This window comes from Pygocentrus nattereri, chromosome 28 (assembly GCF_015220715.1).
Source record: "Pygocentrus nattereri isolate fPygNat1 chromosome 28, fPygNat1.pri, whole genome shotgun sequence".
In the NCBI taxonomy this organism is placed as follows: Eukaryota; Metazoa; Chordata; class Actinopteri; order Characiformes; family Serrasalmidae; genus Pygocentrus; species Pygocentrus nattereri.
In genome coordinates, this window is record NC_051238.1 from 12201622 (window position 1) to 12221254 (window position 19633).

The 19633-nt window shown below is 41.9% G+C and overlaps 2 protein-coding genes and 2 long non-coding RNA genes across 4 annotated transcripts in view; 1 reads left to right on the forward strand and 3 right to left on the reverse strand.

The window, feature by feature from the left end:
- Nucleotides 1–1143, reverse strand: part of LOC108416002 (tumor necrosis factor receptor superfamily member 14-like) — an 8476-nt gene extending 7333 nt beyond the window's left edge. Inside the window, exon 1 of the mRNA XM_037535596.1 lies at nt 955–1143. The gene's annotated coding sequence lies outside the window, so the exon portion shown is untranslated. The remainder of the gene's footprint in view (nt 1–954) is intronic.
- On the forward strand, nt 759–4760 carry LOC108414115. The gene is made up of 3 exons (XR_001856833.2): nt 759–946; nt 3421–3544; nt 4511–4760. It is a non-coding gene; the product is annotated as an uncharacterized LOC108414115 (long non-coding RNA).
- LOC119262635 lies at nt 2146–3471 on the reverse strand. The gene is made up of 4 exons (XR_005129788.1): nt 3414–3471; nt 3235–3287; nt 3038–3076; nt 2146–2514 (listed from the first exon to the last, which is right to left on the reverse strand). It is a non-coding gene; the product is annotated as an uncharacterized LOC119262635 (long non-coding RNA).
- Nucleotides 4761–10592: 5832 nt separating the features above from the next.
- LOC108414113 (tumor necrosis factor receptor superfamily member 14-like) lies at nt 10593–15915 on the reverse strand. The gene is made up of 7 exons (XM_037535601.1): nt 15765–15915; nt 14577–14702; nt 12444–12599; nt 11653–11740; nt 11043–11218; nt 10890–10938; nt 10593–10699 (listed from the first exon to the last, which is right to left on the reverse strand). The coding sequence occupies exons 1-7, from the start codon at nt 15892–15894 to the stop codon at nt 10681–10683; spliced, it is 744 nt and encodes a 247-aa protein (XP_037391498.1). The 5' UTR covers nt 15895–15915; the 3' UTR covers nt 10593–10680.
- Nucleotides 15916–19633: the final 3718 nt, after the last annotated feature.

Sequence of the window (19633 nt, forward strand, 5' to 3'; positions counted from 1 at the left end):
CCACTCTAACATTTTGCTGAAGTGAAAACAAGAAAAAAAAGAATATTCAAATTGAAAAATTCAATTACCCCATTTTTAACACTCACAGATTCCGTATGTTGAATTTTGATATTTGTGATTTTCAGCATAATCACAACGCCATATGGTCACTTTTGTAAACTGATATCAAATTATATACAATAATCTAATATTATATCATATAATATACAGTGACTAATCTTCTTTAAACAGTCGCTATTTATGACTTAATCAGTAAATAAAATAAGCCTCTAGAAAGCCATAATTTCTCATAATTTCTGCTTCACTACATAAACTTTATTGAATTGTTTCAAACATGTTGTGAGAAAACGCGCGTGACCGAAATAACACACATAAAAAACAACAAAAAGAGCTGGAAGACTAAAGTGTCTGTGCGCCTGTAAGTGAAATAAATGTCGTTCTGCCTACATTAACAGCTACAGCACGGTATCAGCACACCGAGCTAAATTAGCCCAACAAATGGCCCGTCATGCTGGGCAGTGAATTGGGAATCCATATATAATCTAACTGGAACTTGTCGGAGTTTTTTTATTGAGTTATTTAACATTTCAATACGTTAAATTACTTTTCTGTACTTTTACAGACTCACAGCGGCGCTGCTGCCGCGTCATCAGGAGAACCCAGATCATGAGTTGACCCCCCCCCCCCCCCCCCCCCCGGCCAAGCCCCTCATATATAAATAAAATAGAACCGGTTGGACTGGCACTGCTGGAGCTGGCAGCGCAGAGCCGCGGTGCTGCCAAGAGGGCTCAGTCTCTCTCCAGCTTAGCTTGGCTCAGTTTCTACAAAGTTTAAGGATTTAAAATGCCTCCCGAACAAACCGAGGAGCGAAACTTCCGGTCAGCTCGGCTCAGCAGGCTCTGTACTTTCAGTTTGAGCCTTAAACTCGGCTCGGAGAGTTTTAATGGTACGTACCCTGTTTTTCAGGTACAGCGGAGATACAGAGGACATGAACTGTCCGCTCAGTGTGTTCATAACGGCCGCGGTGTGGAGGAAAGTTTTTTAAAGATTAAAGAATTAAAATAAAAGTAATTAAAAACAGACAGTTCTCTTCTTCGTCCTGCAGTAGAGCCGTCGTTTATCTTGGAATAGCGCACTCTTGGTAAGGGGGGCTGTGGATCAGATTTCACATTAATGAAATAAAAGAATAATACAGAACTAAAGGACATAATGTCTTAATCATCTGTGAGTGAGAAAAGACAGGCCGACCACAGAGACAAGGGTCAAAGTTCATGTTTAGGAACATAAGGTGTGGATTTCCTGTCCCGTCTCACCTGTGGCGGGATAAATGGTTCAGTCCTACGCTGGCAAAGTTGAAAGTCCAGCGTAGCAAGTAATGTGGTGTGTCCAGAGGTCACACGACTTTATTGTTGAACTGAGCTTAACAGGCCTTCATAGGGATTTGACTAAACAAGCACAACTCGGTCAATACGCTGCTGTATTTCAGTGAAAGTATAAGGTCTTTTATTGACTGCCTGGGCTCAAGTGAAAAGTATGTGCTTGTAAAAGTGGCCTATTTAGCCTTTCTTGCTATAAGCAGTGTAAGCAGTCACATATAATCTCTCATTTATATTGTTGTGTCAGAGGTGAATAAGACAGAGGAAGCCATGATTCGGCCTCTAAAAGTGCTTTTTATGAAACACCTGGGCAGAAAGGCACATACACAGCCTCAGACACATACTGTCAGATATACTGTAAAAATAAGATGATACATTACAGGCTCTCTCTGACATCTCAATACAGAACCAAGACTGAAAAGCAGAAATCATGCTCCTCTGGCCAACATAGGATAGCAAAACCATGACCCAATGAGCAACATGAATGATTAATGACTATACAATAGTGGATATTAATTAGGGAAAAGAAACAAGCCTGTCAACAGACTACTGTTTGAAGAGTATTGGTTTGAGAATGAGCACATTTCTCAGAGAACATCTCTGACGAACATTGCAGGTATCTGTCAAAGCTTTACATACTTAACAGGTGCAATGAGTTAATCAGGGAGTAAAAGGTAAGAGTCTTGTGAGGGTGAGGGTGGCTGAGCAGGAGTGGAGAGAGGGGTTTATAACAGACAGCTCAAACACATCCAGTGTTCCAGTGCTCCTTTTCATTTATTAACATGTTCACACACAAAGAAAGTATTTGCATCCTCAACAAAAAAAAAAAAAGTTAAAAACCAAACTTGCTGCAGCTTTTTCATCCGGTCCAGGCCTTTGAATTCACACAACCACATTACATAGTTCAACTTTTTTGGATAAACTCAGTCGATCTCCTTCTACACTCCATTACAGTACTTTTACATCATAAGCCTCGACACTAATTGGGCCTGGACCAAACCAATGTTAAAAAACCCAAAACAAACTTTGTATAAGGTCATCATTATCAAGTCAAAATTTCAGCTGAGGGTCAGTAGTCTTTTCCATTATAGGGAATCCTCCTGTTTTTAGCAGGAGAGTAGGCTGCACACTGCACATCCTGGGCAAAGAGAGAATCCAATGCATTTTACAATTTTGAAGTAGCTCATCAATGCTCTATCTAAGAATGTATTTAGGCAAAAGAACAGTATTAGGTGTTATTTATGACCAGGTGGTTCCTCTTAAAACCATGCATTACAATACTGTTAAACAGTGATGATATGAAAAAAAATGATTGTATTATTACTTATTATAGCTTTACTAATTATTATTACTGTAAATAAACAAGAAAACCGAATGCTGTATAAAACAGTGACTTCTTAAAATGATGTGGTGCTGGAATAGTGACTTCAACGAAGTATCTCCTGTGAGATACTTTAGTCTGTTACATGTGTAGATTAGCATATTTCCTTACTGTACTAGGTTTGGAGCTTTCATGTGATGGAGAAGTGTGGTGGGGGCTGATTATTTTATTTAGATGCAATTATGTGATGCATTTATGTGTAATGTTGATTAAGTGCAGAAATACAACACAACCTGGCAATCAAAAAGGAACACAAAGAGAAACAGCAATGGTCTCTTACCTGCTTTTTTAACATTGGTGTTACTGTGGTGGGTTTTACCTTGGCAGGAAAAACAACAGTGATTTTCATCTCTGATTTCAAACCCAGAATCCCATACTGAGTTTAATCCTCATCTTCATTTTTTTTTTATTAAAATGCTACAAACTACTACATTGCATTGGCATTACCATGCAATATCAAACTAAACTAATACTTACAGGCTCCTCTGACAGAAATATCTGATCCCCTCCAGGTGATTGAGAAGCACAGGCTAATGGAGATTATCAGAGATTTAAAATATAATAAAATATATATTATATGAATATCAAGAAAGGTTTGTTTTAAGTAATTAAAGAATATAAAATCCTACTTGTATGTGTGACAATCTTAAATTTACTTTTCAGAAATATGGTAACTGCTACTGCTACAGCCACAATAAGAACAGCAACTATGATTCCAGCTATCAGAGCAGCAGGACTTCTATTTCCACATTCAGCATCAGAGGAAAGTGTTCCTGTCTTTATTTCTGTAAGTCTCAGATCTTCACATCTGTCAGAGAGAAACAAAATGCAAGATGAAGTCATGATTTCCCCCATAATTTACTGGATTAGCATTGTAAACATGATCTGCATCTCAAGTGAGCAGTTTTGGGCCTGGAGGGCTGCAATGCAGCATAGTTTGGTAATTTTTCTGCTCAAACACCCCTGATTCAACTCCTTAGTTAATAACCAGATTCAGTAGGTTTGTTAGAGCAGGAAAATCACCAAACTGTGCTGGACACTGGACCTGTAGGACCATAATTGCCTGCCCTGATCTAGATCCTATACTGCAACATGACTGCAACCAGAGAGCAATCTATGGCTACTTCAGTGGAATAATCCATTTTTTTACTACCTGGGTTGAAATACAAAAGCACACTTGATTGTAAAGCTACTTACACAGCAGCTTAAGCAGTCACTTAGGACCCCCTTAAATGTATATCTCAAATCTCATATTTCTGTATCAAAAATAAAATTAGCTCGGTTGTTCATGTCTGCAGCCACACAGGTCTCATTATTAGAAACTGTAAATAATAATAATAATAATAATAAAATGTCTACACATAGTATTTGCTTACACTTGTGTACAAGTACAGTTGTAGCAAGTATTTCTTTTGTAATTAGTAAAAGGAAAACTGTTCAATTCAAGGCTGGGGGTGTCTTGGCCTATAAGATACTTTCTACTTTGACCACAACTGCACTAAACACACATTCATCCAGAGCCGTATTAAGCCAGTGGTATGGTACAGCATGACTTCAGGCATGGTCAGAGGGTTATCCGTAGTATAACAAGGGTCATCTTTGAAATCACCAGGCTGAGACACTGAAGTGTTAGCATTGTTGTTTTTTTTTAATAGAATGAACAGAAGATAGAGACATAATTCACAGGCAAACAGGGTGGACTTGTTTTAATTTAGCATGTTTTCACATCATTCTTTACTTTTTCCTTCCTCAGAAGGAGAACCCATTCTCTTCTGGTCAACATCAAAGCAAAAATCCTTGCTCTGCAGAGCACCAATCTGTGCAGTGTTTCTTGGGGGTTAAATCCTCTGATGTTAATAACTGAGCCGAGTAGACAAAAGCTGTGCACCATTTCCACATCCTTTCCATCAGAGGAAAAGTCAGCAGTGTTTACTGTCATCATAACTTTAGTCTTCTTCATTATTGGAATTTATTGACTAAATATTAAACTACATTGGACTACATTCAATGATATTAAAAAAATAAATAAATACTGATGATAATGATATGAAGATATTACACTAACAACAACAATCAGTATATTAGAAATGTATGTATTTACAGACATAGGGAGAGAAAGACAGATGTTACTAGTAGGCTGCCTCAGTGCTTCTCTGTGAATTAGCAAAAAAAAGTTGACTTATCGTCCTGCTAATTGCTGGCAAGAAGGAGGGGTGATGTCCTGAGGATCCTGAAATCTCAGTCATGCTAGTGAAAGCTGAAAGATAGAAGCTAGTTTAACTATTCGTTTTCAGCAGCTGAGCTCCATTCATCCCCATGACACTGTCCAGAGCCGATTTATGAGGAGCCTGGCCACCTCCTATCCCCCCATCCCCTTTACATAAAAACAGGACAGCCAACCAGCAGAGGGCGCCCGCGAGTGAGTCCTCAGTGAATGGGAGTGAAAGGAGCTCAACGGCTAAAAACGAAAAGTTAAACTAGTTTCTAATCACTCGCCCAGAACGTCTCTTTAATTTTAGAAAGTAGAAGGATGTATTTCACTAAAAAAGAAAGAACGCTCACCCATATGTCTCCTTTTTCTACAACCAACGGGTTTTGGCGGAACAGGAGGCGGGCTGTACTGCTAGAGCGGGATGATTGATTGGCGAGCGGAGCAGCTGATTGGCTGTTCGTGTTCGGAAATACATGAGGCGCCGTTTTAAACTCTAATAGCTCGAGTTTAAAAGCTCTTAAAGTATAACAGCAGTATTAAAATGTTTTGATATTCAGTGTATCATCCTTTACTCCTGTCAGAGATGTTTACTTTACACTTCAGAGCAGCGCTGCTGTACAACTGCCTGATCATCAACAGACGCCAGACCAGGGTCAGCTCATCCAGGCTGGACCGCTGACTTACTTTTGAAGTGTCTCCAGAAGAAAACAGCGCAGTGAATAAGACGGTGCGGCTCCCTCTGTCTTCAGTTTAGCTCCCGAACAAATCAGGGGACCTGTTTCTACCTCGTTTTCTGCTGAAAAATGAAGGGGAAAAAACAGACAGCGCACTCTTCTCTCTCCTCTCTCTCCTCTCTCTTTTCTCTCTTTTCTCTCTTCTCTCTCTTTTCTCTCTTCTCTAGCTCGAAATGAAAACGTCTTTTTTTCTGGCGTAAATCCAGCGCACTGTGCCGCGAGCAATGCGCGATTAAGCGACGGAAGGTGCTAAATAGTCTGTGACAAAGCAGCGATACGCCCACCAAAATGGTCAGAGCTCGTAAGGTTTAGTAATAATAATAAATAAATATCTAAATAAACAAATAAATAAATAGCCAGCATGCACGAAGCCGGTTTCGTCACAAGGGAAAACGAGCACTGTGATGCAAACCACGTTTTATTAAATAGTACCCAAAGATCACACGATTTAAAAGAAACACTGATATTTACAGACCTTTATTGGGACTTTGTATGGACCGTGAAACAAGCACAACACTGTAAATTAGACCAGTTGTGGACAAAGTACAAAGTGTGGTACTTCAGTGGAATTATCAAGTCTTTTTTTTACTACCTGGGTTGAAATACAAAAGCACACTTGATTGTAAAGCTACTTACACAGCAACTTAAGCAGTCAGGACCCCCTCAAATTGATATCTCAAATCTCATATTTCTGTATCAAAAATAAAATTAGCTCGGTTGTTCATGTCTGCAGCCACACAGGTCTCATTATTAGAAACTGTAAATAATAATAGTAATAATAATAATAATAAAATGTCTACACATAGTATTTGCTTACACTTGTGTACAAGTACAGTTGTAGCAAGTATTTCTTTTGTAATTAGTAAAAGGAAAACTGTTCAATTCAAGGCTGGGGGTGTCTTGGCCTATAAGATACTTTCTACTTTGACCACAACTGCACTAAAACACACATTCATCCAGAGCCGTATTAAGCCAGTGGTATGGTACAGCATGACTTCAGGCATGGTCAGAGGGTTATCCGTAGTATAACAAGGGTCATCTTTGAAATCACCAGGCTGAGACACTGAAGTGTTAGCATTGTTGTTGTTTTTTTTAATAGAATGAACAGAAGATAGAGACATAATTCACAGGCAAACAGGGTGGACTTGTTTTAATTTAGCATGTTTTCACATCATTCTTTACTTTTTGCTTCCTCAGAAGGAGAACCCATTCTCTTCTGGTCAACATCAAAGCAAAAATCCTTGCTCTGCAGAGCACCAATCTGTGCAGTGTTTCTTGAGGGTTAAATCCTCTGATGTTAATAACTGAGCCGAGTAGACAAAAGCTGTGCACCATTTCCACATCCTTTCCATCAGAGGAAAAGTCAGCAGTGTTTACTGTCATCATAAACTTAGTCTTCTTCATTATTGGAATTTATTGACTAAATATTAAACTACATTGGACTACATTCAATGATGGACAAAAGAAAATAAAACAAAGCAACAAAAGGGATAAAAGTTAAAAGGACAACATAGCTTGCTTAAAGTGGGTCACAGTTAAAGGATATGAGGCAGTGTGGAAACTTAAACTTGAAAGAGTCTCTGTAGAGAATTAATCTAGGTATGGACAGGAGTAACTACATATGACTGAGTTAGATGACGGGTTATTTTAAACATTCTCTTATAAAAACGCTGGAGCCTATCCCAGCGGTCATCGGGCGGAAGTCAGGATACACCCTGGACAGGTCGCCAGTCCATCGCAGGGCAGACAGACAGACACAGACAGTCACTATGTGGAACTATTCTGTTCATTCAGTGTCTGTTCTGAACATGACTTGTTGATTAGTGTGCACTCGTAAAAAAGATGTTTTTTCAAGGGTTCTTTAGTAAAGAAAATGGTTCTATAAAGGACCACGAACATGAAGTTCTATATAGCACCTAAAAGGGTTATTTTGTTGTTACAAGCTCGACATTGTAATAACAGAAGAACCCTTTTGCGTGCTATATAGGAACCAACCCTTTTAAAAGTGTAGAGATTCCTCATTAGAACAATGAGAGTCAACACAACGGGGAGCTTTGCTGTAGTCAGTGAAACACACGTTGACTTCCTTCTTGAATTCCTTGGCCTTTTAAACCAGTGTACATCCGCAATAACATCTCTTGTTCCTCTGCCTTTTTTGAATCCTGCTTTCATGTCTTGACAATTTTCTATTTTGATGTGAGGCTCTAATCTGTGTTAAATGGTCTTAAGCATAATTTTACTGGCGTGTGATGTTAAGGAAATCCTGCAATAGATGCACTCCTTGAACACTGTTGAACTGTTCATTTGGGTAAAATGAACATCATTGTGTTATTTCTGACCACCTTCAAAACATGCACCAGAACACTGTTAAATGATGGTATTGAAAAAATATTATTGCCCTTTCGTGCCATATAATATAAATTAGTTTCTCTCTGAAAATATACACTGCTCAAAAAAAATAAAGGGAACACTTAAACAACACAATATAACTCCAAGTAAATCAAACCTCTGTTAAATCAAACTGTCCACTTAGGAAGCAACACTGATTGACAATCAATTTCACAGCTGTTGTGCAAATGGAACAGACAACAGGTGGAAATTATTGGCATTTAGCAAGACACACTCAATAAAGGAGTGGTTCTGCAGGTGGGGCCCACAGACCACTTCTCAGTACCTTTCTGCTTTCTGGCTGATGTTTTGGTCACTTTTGAATGTTGGTGGTGCTTTCACACTCGTGGTAGCATGAGACGCACTCTACAACCCACACAAGTGGCTCAGGTAGTGCAGCTCATCCAGGATGGCACATCAATGTGAGCTGTGGCAAGAAGGTTTGCTGTGTCTGTCAGCGTAGTGTCCAGAGGTTGGAGGCGCTACCAAGAGATGTGGAGGAGGCTGTATGAAAGGGTTAACTCTGCTCTAAATCTGCTCTAAGCAGACTTTGCAGCAAGCATAGCTACTGTCCTTGGCAGTTTTGCACAAACAACTTGCTCCTCTTATCGGGACAACATTCTGTCCAGAACCATTTGTTCTCTTTCGTAGGTAAGATTATCGTACACAGAGCAGAAGCCCCCCTCCTTTGGGCAGTTCCGGTGGTCCGTGAGTGTCAGCTTAGCATTTCATGACTGTTAGACAACTTATTTGGGTCCACCCTGTTTGCTTGTACGCAACAGGGCAGGACGTGTTTGTATAAAAGAAGGAGTGCCCTTCTTTCTTTGTGCAGAAGACTTAATAAACTCTTTGATTGATTACGAGAGTGGTTCTGTCTTTCTGCACCAAGCGCTCCCGCTGCAACTGAGACTTTCCACAGGACAGGTGATCCACTCTCTGGTTCCTCTTCATGAACGGACCAAAAACGGCCGGTCCTTTCACTGTAGGAGGGCAAGAACCCAGCAGCGAGGACCGCTACCTCCGCCTTTGTGCAAGGAGGAACAGGAGGAGCTCTGCCAGAGCCCTGCAAAATGACCTCCAGCAGGCCACAAATATACATGTGTCTACACAAATGGTTAGAAACTGACTCCATGAGGATGGTATGAGGGCCCGACGTCCACAGATGGGGGTTGTGCTCACAGCCCAACACTGTGCTGGACGCTTGGCATTTGCCAGAGAACACCAGGATTGGCAAATTCACCACTGGTGCCCTGTGCTCTTCACAGATGAAAGCAGATTCAGACTGAGCACGTGTGACAGACGTGACAGAATCTGGAGACGCCGTGGAGAGCGATCTGCTGCCTGCAACATCCTTCAGCATGACCAGTTTGGCAGTGGGTCAGTAATGGTCTGGGGTGGCATTTCTTTGGAGGGCCGCACAGCCCTCCATGTGCTCGCCAGAGGTAGCCTGACTGCCATTAGGTACCGAGATGAGATCCTCAGACCCCTTGTGAGACCATATGCTGGTGCGGCTGGCCCTAGGTTCCTCCTAATGCAGGACAATGCTAGACATCATGTGGCTGGAGTGTGTCAGCATTTCCTGCAAGATGAAAGCACTGAAGCTATGGACTGGCCCACCCGTTCCCCAGACCTGAATCTGATTGAGCACATCTGGGACATCATGTCTCACTCCATCCACCAAAGCCACATTGCACCACAGACTGTCCAGGAGTTGGCGGATGCTTTAGTCCAAGTCTGGGAGGAGATCCCTCAGGAGACCATCCGCCACCTCATCAGGAGCATGCCCAGGCGTTGTAGGGAGGTCATACAGGCACGTGGAGGCCACACACAATACTGAGCCTCATTTTGACTTGTTTTAAGGACATTACATCAAAGTTGGATCAGCCTGTCGTGTTTTTTTCCACTTTAATTTTGTGTGTGACTCCAAATCCAGGCCTCCATTGGTTAATAAATTTGATTTCCATTGATTTTTGTGTGATTTTGTTGTCAGCATATTCAACTTTGTACAGAAAAAAAGTATTTAATGAGAATATTTCATTCATTCAGATCTAGGATGTGTTACTGAGTGTTCCCCTTTATTTTCTTTGAGCAGTGTATTTTTAGTTTATCAATGAAGCTGCAGATCTGGTTTCTCCACAACTCATTTGATGTGTTGTTACTCCATCCAAATTCTATTTACAGTAGGCAGAGGTGGTTCTCTACAGGAGAAAATACATTCATCCATGGTTCTTATAATAAAAAAGAAATGTCAACAAATGAATGCAGTGCTATTTAAAACATCGACGTCTTGGAATGTTGTGGTGATGGAATAGTGACGTCTGCAAAATTAGATAAAAGTAGATATGTCTCAATACGTCCACAAAGCTAGTTTAGGTGTCACAAAGATGCTTGTTACATGTGTCGGTGAGTTTTTTTTAGCCCTCACTGTGTGAGATTAGTAAAAGATTCTATCTTATGTTACTGAAAAATATCGCATAATCAGAAATGAAGACAAACTGAAACCGCATCTTTGACTGCTTTATTTCACAGTTCTAAAAGAAGGTTTGTCTCTCCTCCAGGTCTTGTACCTGCTTGATGTTAATATTGGTGTTACTGTGGTTTGTGTTGCCTTGGAAGGAAAAACAACACTATCAATCATTTCAATCACAGAAACTCATGTGGAGTTTAAACTTCATTTTTTCATTATTTTGTTGAAATTCTACTAATAAAAAACTAATTAAATACAACTAATGAATTAAATATGCATTAATACAGAACATGTAGCCCAACTAAAATAATATAAATAACAAAATACTTACAGTTGGTCTAATTCAATGTCTTGACTTCTAACTGTTTCATCATGTCCAGCTGATAGAAAAGCACAGTCTACTTTTAATATTTTTATAATAAACTGTAAAAATATTGTATAAATATAAATAAAACTTCTAAATAAATAAATGTAAGGCACTTACCTGCATGTTGGTGAGTGCTATGTTTAATTTTGAGAAGCATGAGAACTACTACTACAACCACAGTGAGAATAAAAACTGTGATTCCAGCTATCAGAGCAGTTGGAGTTTTATTTCCACATTCAGCATCAGAAGAAAGTGTTCCTACTGTTATTTCTGTAAGTCCCAGATCTTCACATCTGTCAGATTAAAACAAATCATCTGATGAAGTCACATGATTTTCTGATTGTGTAGTTTTTATAGCTCACTGTTGATCATCTACATTTCTTTAACACTTGCTCTGGTTTATCCTTTAGATGAAGACTCTCCTTTAGATGAAGGTTATAAAACTACAACCAAATGACAACATTTACTTTTACACTCTGTGTCTCTATTCAACACTCTTTCATTTAGATCCTTCAATCTCAAACAAAATGACACATTTATGTGTACACATCCACTGCTTGTGCATGTATTGCAAATAGTGCCTTTTTTCCTTTTATTCTATGCCTATATTTCCTTTTTTTGGGTTATGTATAATCTCACTAGAACTACTGTGTGAAAATCCCTACTGTTGGATATTCATTCACTGATCATAATGATCATTCACTGACACTCAATTGAATTCACTCACTTTGAATGTGGTTGACAAATCTGAAGAGAGCCATTTGAGAAGGTACCATCTGGACATTCAGCACATTCAGTATCTTTAAATGATGTTCCTGCAAACATACAAGTTCTGCTCAGTCACAGAGAATAGCTGCTACTGTAAACAAGTTATTTAAAGGATCTGTATGCAAAGCCCAATTTTTTTATTTTGTTTTAATAAGAGTTTATTTTGTTTATGTGTATTTATGTGGTGTTACTGTGGTGGTACCGTCAGGCGTACATCCCAGTACCTTTAGTCAGGGAAGATAATTGTACCATAATCCATTGAAATTATATTTTCTAAATTATATTTACTCCACACACCCCGTCTTGTCTCCAGGCTTTTTATTTTAATGTTCTGATTTAAAACATTCGGTTATTAAAATGTACAAATATCTACTTTTCCACTAGAAAAAACCATATGTAGGGTACACCATTGGACCTTAAAACCACTGTTATACCTTTGAGTGTACATTTACATTGTTTGTACCTTGATATATGAATCATGTACCTGCATAGTATGTTTATTTCTAACAGTGTATTGTGTTGTACTGGTAACACCACACTTATTTCTGAGGTAAATAGTTTTGCACAGCACTGTCTACCAGTCTTAAAGGCACAATAACAAAAACACTAATTGTAAAGGATAGAAAGGCTGGAAAAAGGACTTGTAAAAACAATTTCTTACTTTTAAAATATAGAATGTGTAGAATTCTTTAAAAAGAAAACCAGTGTTACTTTGGAAGTTTATAGTGTATACTGACATATCACACTAACCTCTGTGCTTTATATATTGTCCAGGACTGCAGTTTTTGTGTTTCTCAGCTCGTCTACAGCTGCCTCCCTGTTGAACAGTGCAGTAAGATCCATCTAGTGGTTCACAGGCAGTATCCAATGATCTAGAGCAGGAGGTCTTTACTCTTAAACTCTGACCTGTAAACAACACAAAATAACTGTCACTACACCAAAACTATTATATTTATTTAACCAATGCTTTATTCAGATTCAGATTCCTTTATTGATCCCAGGGGGTAATTGCAGTTGTTACAGTTGCAGCCATTTATGTAAAAATAAACACTTTACTAATAATTTAAAACAATATATAGAATTTACAGTATGTATAATTTAAAACAATATATAGAATTTACAGTATGTACCAGATTTAAGTACTCTACACACACAATTGTTGTTATTGCACATATGAAGTTTTTTTAATCACACACTGAGGGAGGAGTTATGGAGTTTGATGGCCACTGGTAAGAATGACTTCCTGTGGCGCTCTGTGGTGCATTTTGGTATGATGAGTCTTGAGCTGAATGAGCTCTTGTGTCTCATCACCGTATCGTAGAGTGGGTGGGAGCCATTGTTCATAATGGCCAGCAGCTTAGACAGCGTCCTCCTCTCCGACACGGCCATCAGTGAGTCCAGCTCCATACCCACAACATCACCGGCCTTGCGGATCAATTTGTTGAGTCTGTTGGCATCTGCCACCCTCAGCCTGCTTCCCCAGCATGCAACAGCATAGAGGATAGCACTCGCCACCACAGACTCATAGAAGATCCTGAGCATAGTCCGGCAGATGTTGAAGGACCTCAGGCGCCTCAGAAAATAGAGACGGCTTTGGCCCTTCCTGTAGAGGGCGTCAGTGTTCTTAGCCCAATCCAGTTTATTGTCAATATACACACCCAGATATTTGTAATCCTCCACAGTGTCCACACTGACCCCGCTGATGGACACAGGGGTCATCGGTACCTTGTCCCTCCTCAGGTCCACCACCAGTTCCTTTGTCTTTGTCACATTGAGCTGCAGGTGGTTCCGCTCGCACCATGCGACAAAGTCCTTCACCGTTGCCCTGTACTCTTCCTCATCACCCTTGCTGATACATCCAACTATTGCAGAGTCATCAGAAAACTTCTGAAGGTGGCAAGTCTCTGTGCAGTAGCTGAAGTCCGTGGTGTAGAGGGCGAAGAGGAAGGGAGAGAGGACAGTACCTTGTGGAACTCCAGTGTTGCTGACCACTCTGTCCGACACACAGTGCTGCAGGCGTACATACTGTGGTCTGCCGGTCAGATAGTCAACAATCCAGGACACAAGGGGGGCATCTACCTGCATCACTGTGAGCTTATCGCCCAGAAGAGCGGGCCAGACGGTGTTAAATGCGCTGGAGAAGTCAAAAAACATGACCCTCACAGAGCTGGCTGGCTTATCCAGGTGAGCATAAACTCTGTTGAGCAGGTAGATGATGGCGTCTTCAACTCCCAGGCGGGGCTGATAGGCAAACTGGAGGGGATCTAGAAAAGGCTGGACTATGGGTCGGAGCTGATCCAAGACGAGCCTCTCCATGGTCTTCATGACATGAGACGTCAGTGCCACTGGCCTGTAGTCCTTGGCGTCACTGGGTCGTGGCGTCTTTGGGACAGGAACAATGCAAGATGTCTTCCACATCATGGGGACCCTCTGGAGACTCAGGCTCAAGTTGAAGACATGTTGAAGTACTCCACAAAGTTGGGTGGCACAGGCTTTAAGCACCCTGGGTGGAACCCCATCAGGGCCTGCAGCCTTGTTTGTGTGGAGTCTCTTCAGTTGTCTTCTCACCTGGTCAGCAGTGAGACACACTGTAGAGGAGGTGGGTGGGGGAGGGATGGAGGTGTGAGATGGGCTATCACACGAGGGAGGCAGGCTATCAGGAGGGGGAGGGGGGATGAGTGGTATGGTCTGCTGAGGACTGGCAGCAGAGGAGTCAGGCTGGGGGGGACAGAGCCTGCCGTGTCAAATCTGTTAAAGAACAGATTTAGCATATTGGCCCTGTCCACACTGACCTCTACTCCTCTGTTGTTTTTTAAATACACAAATCACGCTGGAGTCTACAAAATATATAAAACATGAATTACTTATGAAAGACAGACTTACCAGAATCACACACTGTACAGCTAAAGCATTTTATAAGACCATTGGGTTCATCCGTGTAAGTTGATTCAGGACATGGAACACAAGTAGTGCTTGTATCCACAGTGCAATGCCTATAAACATAGTTTCCTAAAAAAAATACAGCAAAGAATGAGACAAAATAATGTTTAAATGGAAAATGTACAAAAAATCCTCACATTTATATAATTTTCCACATGCTGTGAACCATACAAATGAACAGAACTTCACTAACTTCACACAGTAGGCAGCCACTTTAGACAACATCTTGCTCTGTTTTGTTCTAAACCACCTCAACAATTCTGCAGAAAGTTTTAAGGATGTATTTACAAAAAAGATTTGGGTGACTGTTGACTCTCAGTTATTATTATTTTTTGGTTAGCCTTTGTTAGCATAATAGTTCCAGTGCTGAACTACAGAAGCAAAATTTGGACGCTAAACATTTTGAGACTGAAGGACCACATCTGAAGCAAAATTGTGTGATAAATTAGTTAATGTGAATGTTTTGTAGCGCTCTCGTCTCATAATATTAACAGGATAGAGGTAGATCAGATACTATAGTAAGAGTGACGCAGAACGTCTCGCCTCAGACGGACTCTCCCAGTTTTGCGAACTCCATTTCCCAGGAGTATGAGGGAGATCACGCACTCATCAGCATTCACAGTCACCCGATTACTGACTCATGTCACCTGTGCTAGTTTGTCACATGTTCAGACTAGAATAGTTATAAGCGTTAGTTAGTTAGGTGGTGTTTCTCTCATCAACTTACTGAGCGGTTTTCCTGATTACCGTATAGCGTGTTTGTCGCTGACCTTTTGCCCGTTTAGCAAACCGGATTCTGGCTTTGTGTTTTGGATGACTCTGCTTGTGTAAACGACCTTGTTTCTCGGATTGCCCTTTTGTTTACGTTTGCCTGTTGTGGTGATCACAGCCGTGATCATCTCTGCTCCCCTGGCTTTGACCCACGCATGCGCTTTGACACCGACCTGCCTACTGTCAATAAAACTTATTTTTACGGAACTGCGCGTTCGTCTGAACTTCGCTGAACCCTCATAATCGCTTCTTTTTGGGGGGCGCAGGGCGCCCCTCTCCCTGCCCTCTCATACATGTTGCATAGCCGGGTGTGGTGACGTTCCTATAGATTTAGGCAATTTACGTTAACCTTTAACTTACCAGCTGCACACATGGGACAGCATTCTCCATTTATCTCATACTCGGCACGGGCACATGGGCCAAAGCAGAGTTCAAAATTCAGGGTGAAAACAGCGGCGAATAGAATAAATATCTTGAAGCTACAGGTCATCTCCAGAGTGCTAGTTCAGTGTCTTCTAATAAAGAAAGAAGAAAACGTTTCTCCCCCACACTTCATCTGTCCCTCTGCTTTCAGGTCATCTGCTAAAGCATCGAGCAGGTTTGCTTCATGCTGATGGCAGTTCTACAGCTGGTAGATCTACTATAACAAAAACATGTAGATTTCAGTCCTGGTAGATCTGCTGATACAGTTCATCCTATTTTCTATGCATGTGTTGGGCCAAGTCCTCCTTCAGGGTTTCTGCTCCTTGGAGAAGAATCTAAAAAGAAAGGACAAACATGTTGGGATGACAAATCAGTCACAGATTGAATTCTGAGTTCTAACTGCTGATAATTGTGATAACAGCTTTTTCACACCAAGACTGCATCACTCCGCTGAAGCATTGCCAACTAATGACCAGCTCTATTCACACAAACCTGAAGTGTTTTGTATTTGTGGTTATATAAAACGAGATTTTGACAAGACGGGTGACCCCCCTGTCTAAATCATAGTGGCAGAGGGCCAGTGAATGACATAGTTTACATTTTAACCATTTCAATGTGCAGTAATTCGTAAAATCAATAGACTTCTAATCTTATTAAATCTCAGATACATCAAAATCGATTAATATGTGTGATCTCTAAATAATGCAGCGTCTAGGTTTAGTTTCAAATGTAGTTTAAAATGAAAATGCACTGGATCCTTTCGCTTTCAGCTAGACGCCTGAAATCATGGGTACTTTCAGTCCACTCACTTCCTCAAGTCTCGATTTACACCACAAACAAGATCTCTGGCTCTCACAGCCAGAGTCCTCCACTCGTTACCTGTATTAATGGCACCTGTTTTACCTCATTATCTTTAAAAAAAACACCTGTCCACAGCCTCAAACATTCAGACTCCAAACTCAACCATGGCCAAGACCAAAGAGCTGTCGAAGGACACCAGGAAGAAAATTGTAGACTTGCACCAGGCTGGGAAGAGTGAATCTACAATAGGCAAGGAGGTTGGTGTGAATAAATCAACTGTGGGAGCAATTGTAAGAAAATGGAAGACATACAAGACCATTGATAATCTCCCTCAATCTGGGTTCCATGCAAGATCTCATCCTGTGGGGTCAAAATAATCATGAAAATGGTGAGCAAAAATCCCAGAACTACACGGAGGGACCTGATGAATGACCTGCAGAAAGCTGGGACCAAAGTAACAGGCTACCATCAGTAACACCCTATGCCAAGAGGGACTCCTCCTGCAGTGCCAGGCATGTCTGAAGTTTGCCAGAGAGCATATGGATGATCCAGAGGAGGACTGGTAGAATATCATGTGGTCAGATGAAACCAAAATAGAACATTTGGGTAAAAACTCAACTCATCATGTTTGGAGGAAGAAGAATGCTGAGTTGCATCCCAAGAACACCATACCTACTGTGAAGCATGGGGGTGGAAACATCATGCTTTGGGTTTTTCTGCAAAGGGGACAGGATGACTGATCCGTGTTAAGGGAAGAATGAATTTTAAGCCAAAACCTGCCATCAGCGAGAGCATTGAAGTTGGAACGTAGCTGGGCCTTCCAGCAGGACAATGATCCCAAACACACTGCTTGGGCAACGGAGGAGTGGCTCCGTAAAAAGCATTTCAGATTCAGATTCAGATTCCTTTATTGATCCCACGGGGAAATTGCAGTTGTTACAGTTGCAGCCATTTATGTAAAAATAAACACGTTACTAATAATTTAAGACAATATAGAGAATTTACAGTATGTACACCAGATTTAAGTACTTAAGTGATAGTAATGTGAAACATCAGGTATAAAGCAATTACAATTATTTAAATTAAGTTAGTGTCCCTCTGAGTTATTGCACACACAATTGTTATTATTGCACATATGAACAGTTTCGCATTGAGTTTGTGAATCACACACTGAGGGAGGAGTTATAAAGTTTGATGGCCACAGGTAAGAATGACCTCCTGTGGCGCTCTGTGGTGCATTTCGGTAGAGTGAGTCTTGAGCTGAATGAGCTCTTGTGTCTCATCACCGTGTCGTAGAGTGGGTGGGAGCCATTGTTCATAATGGCCCGCAGTTTAGACAGCATCCTCCTCTCCGACACTGCCTTCAGCGAGTCCAGCTCCACACCCACAACATCGCCGGCCTTGCGGATCAATTTGTTGAGTCTGTTGGCATCTGCCACCCTCAGCCTGCTTCCCCAGCATGCAACAGCATAGAGGAGAGCACTTGCCACCACAGACTCATAGAAGATCCTGAGCATAGTCCGGCAGATGTTGAAGGACCTCAGGCGCCTCAGAAAATAGAGACGACTTTGGCCCTTTCTGTAGAGGGCGTCAGTGTTCTTAGCCCAGTCCAGTTTATTGTCAATATACACACCCAGATATTTGTAATCATCCACAGTGTCCACACTGACCCCCCTGATGGAAACAGGGATCACCGGTGCCTTGTCCCTCTTCAGGTCCACCACCAGTTCCTTTGTCTTTGTCACATTGAGCTGCAGATGGTTCCGCTCGCACCATGCGACAAAGTCCTTCACCGTCACCCTGTACTCTTCCTCATCACCCTTGCTGATACATCCAACTATTGCAGAGTCATAAGAAAACTTCTGAAGGTGGCAAGTCTCTGTGCAGTAGCTGAAGTCCGTGGTGTAGAGGGTGAAGAGGAAGGGAGAGAGGACAGTACCTTGTGGGACTCCAGTGTTGCTGACCACTCTGTCCGACACACAGTGCTGCAGGCATACGTACTGTGGTCTGTCAGTCAGGTAGTCAACAATCCAGGCCACAAGGGGGGCATCTACCTGCATCACTGTGAGCTTATCACCCAGAAGAGCGGGCCAGACGGTGTTAAATATGCTGGAGAAGTCAAAAAACATGGCCCTCACAGAGCTGGCTGGCTTATCCAGGTGAGCATAAACTCGGTTGAGCAGGTAGATGATGGCATCTTCAACTCCCAGGCGGGGCTGATAGGCAAACTGGAGGGGATCTAGAAAAGGCTGGACTATGGGTCGGAGCTGATCCAAGACGAGCCTCTCCATGGTCTTCATGACATGAGACGTCAGTGCCACTGGCCTGTAGTCCTTGGCGTCACTGGGTCGTGGTGTCTTTGGGACAGGAACAATGCAGGATGTCTTCCACATCATGGGGACCCTCTGGAGACTCGGGCTCAAGTTGAAGACATGTTGAAGTACTCCACAAAGTTGGGTGGCACAGGCTTTTAGCACCCTGGGTGGAACCCCATCAGGGCCTGCAGCCTTGTTTGTGTGGAGTCTCTTCAGTTGTCTTCTCACCTGGTCAGCAGTGAGACACACTGTAGAGGTGGTGGGTGGGGGAGGGATGGAGGTCTGAGATGGGTCACAAGAGGGGGGCAGGCTTTCAGGAGGGGGAGGGGGGATGAGTGGTATGGTCTGCTGAGGACTGGCAGCAGAGGAGTCAGGCTGGGGGGGTGGACAGAGCCTGCCGTGTCAAATCTGTTAAAGAACAGATTTAGCATATTGGCCCCGTCCACACTGACCTCTACTCCTCTGTTGCTCCTCTGTTGTCCCTCATGTTGTTCTGCTGGAGTTTCCGCTCCAGCTTCCTCCTATATTTGTCCTTCGCCTCCTTGATAGCTGTCCTCAGTTCCCTCTGGATCGTTCTCACCTCCACCCTGTCTCCAGCTCTGAAGGCCCTCTTCTTCTTGTTGAGGAGAGCCTTAATGTCCTTTGTTACCCACGGCTTGTTGTTTGGGTAACATTTAACAGTCCTGGTTG

Coding starts and splice junctions, on each gene's coding strand:
- LOC108414113 (XM_037535601.1), bottom strand. CDS start 15,894: ATGACCTGTAGCTTCAAGATATTTATTCTATTCGCCGCTGTTTTCACC. Junction 11,741..12,443: donor ACAATATATAAAGCACAGAG/GTTAGTGTGATA, acceptor GTATGTTTGCAG/GAACATCATTTAAAGATACT. Junction 10,939..11,042: donor TAGCACTCACCAACATGCAG/GTAAGTGCCTTA, acceptor CTTTTCTATCAG/CTGGACATGATGAAACAGTT.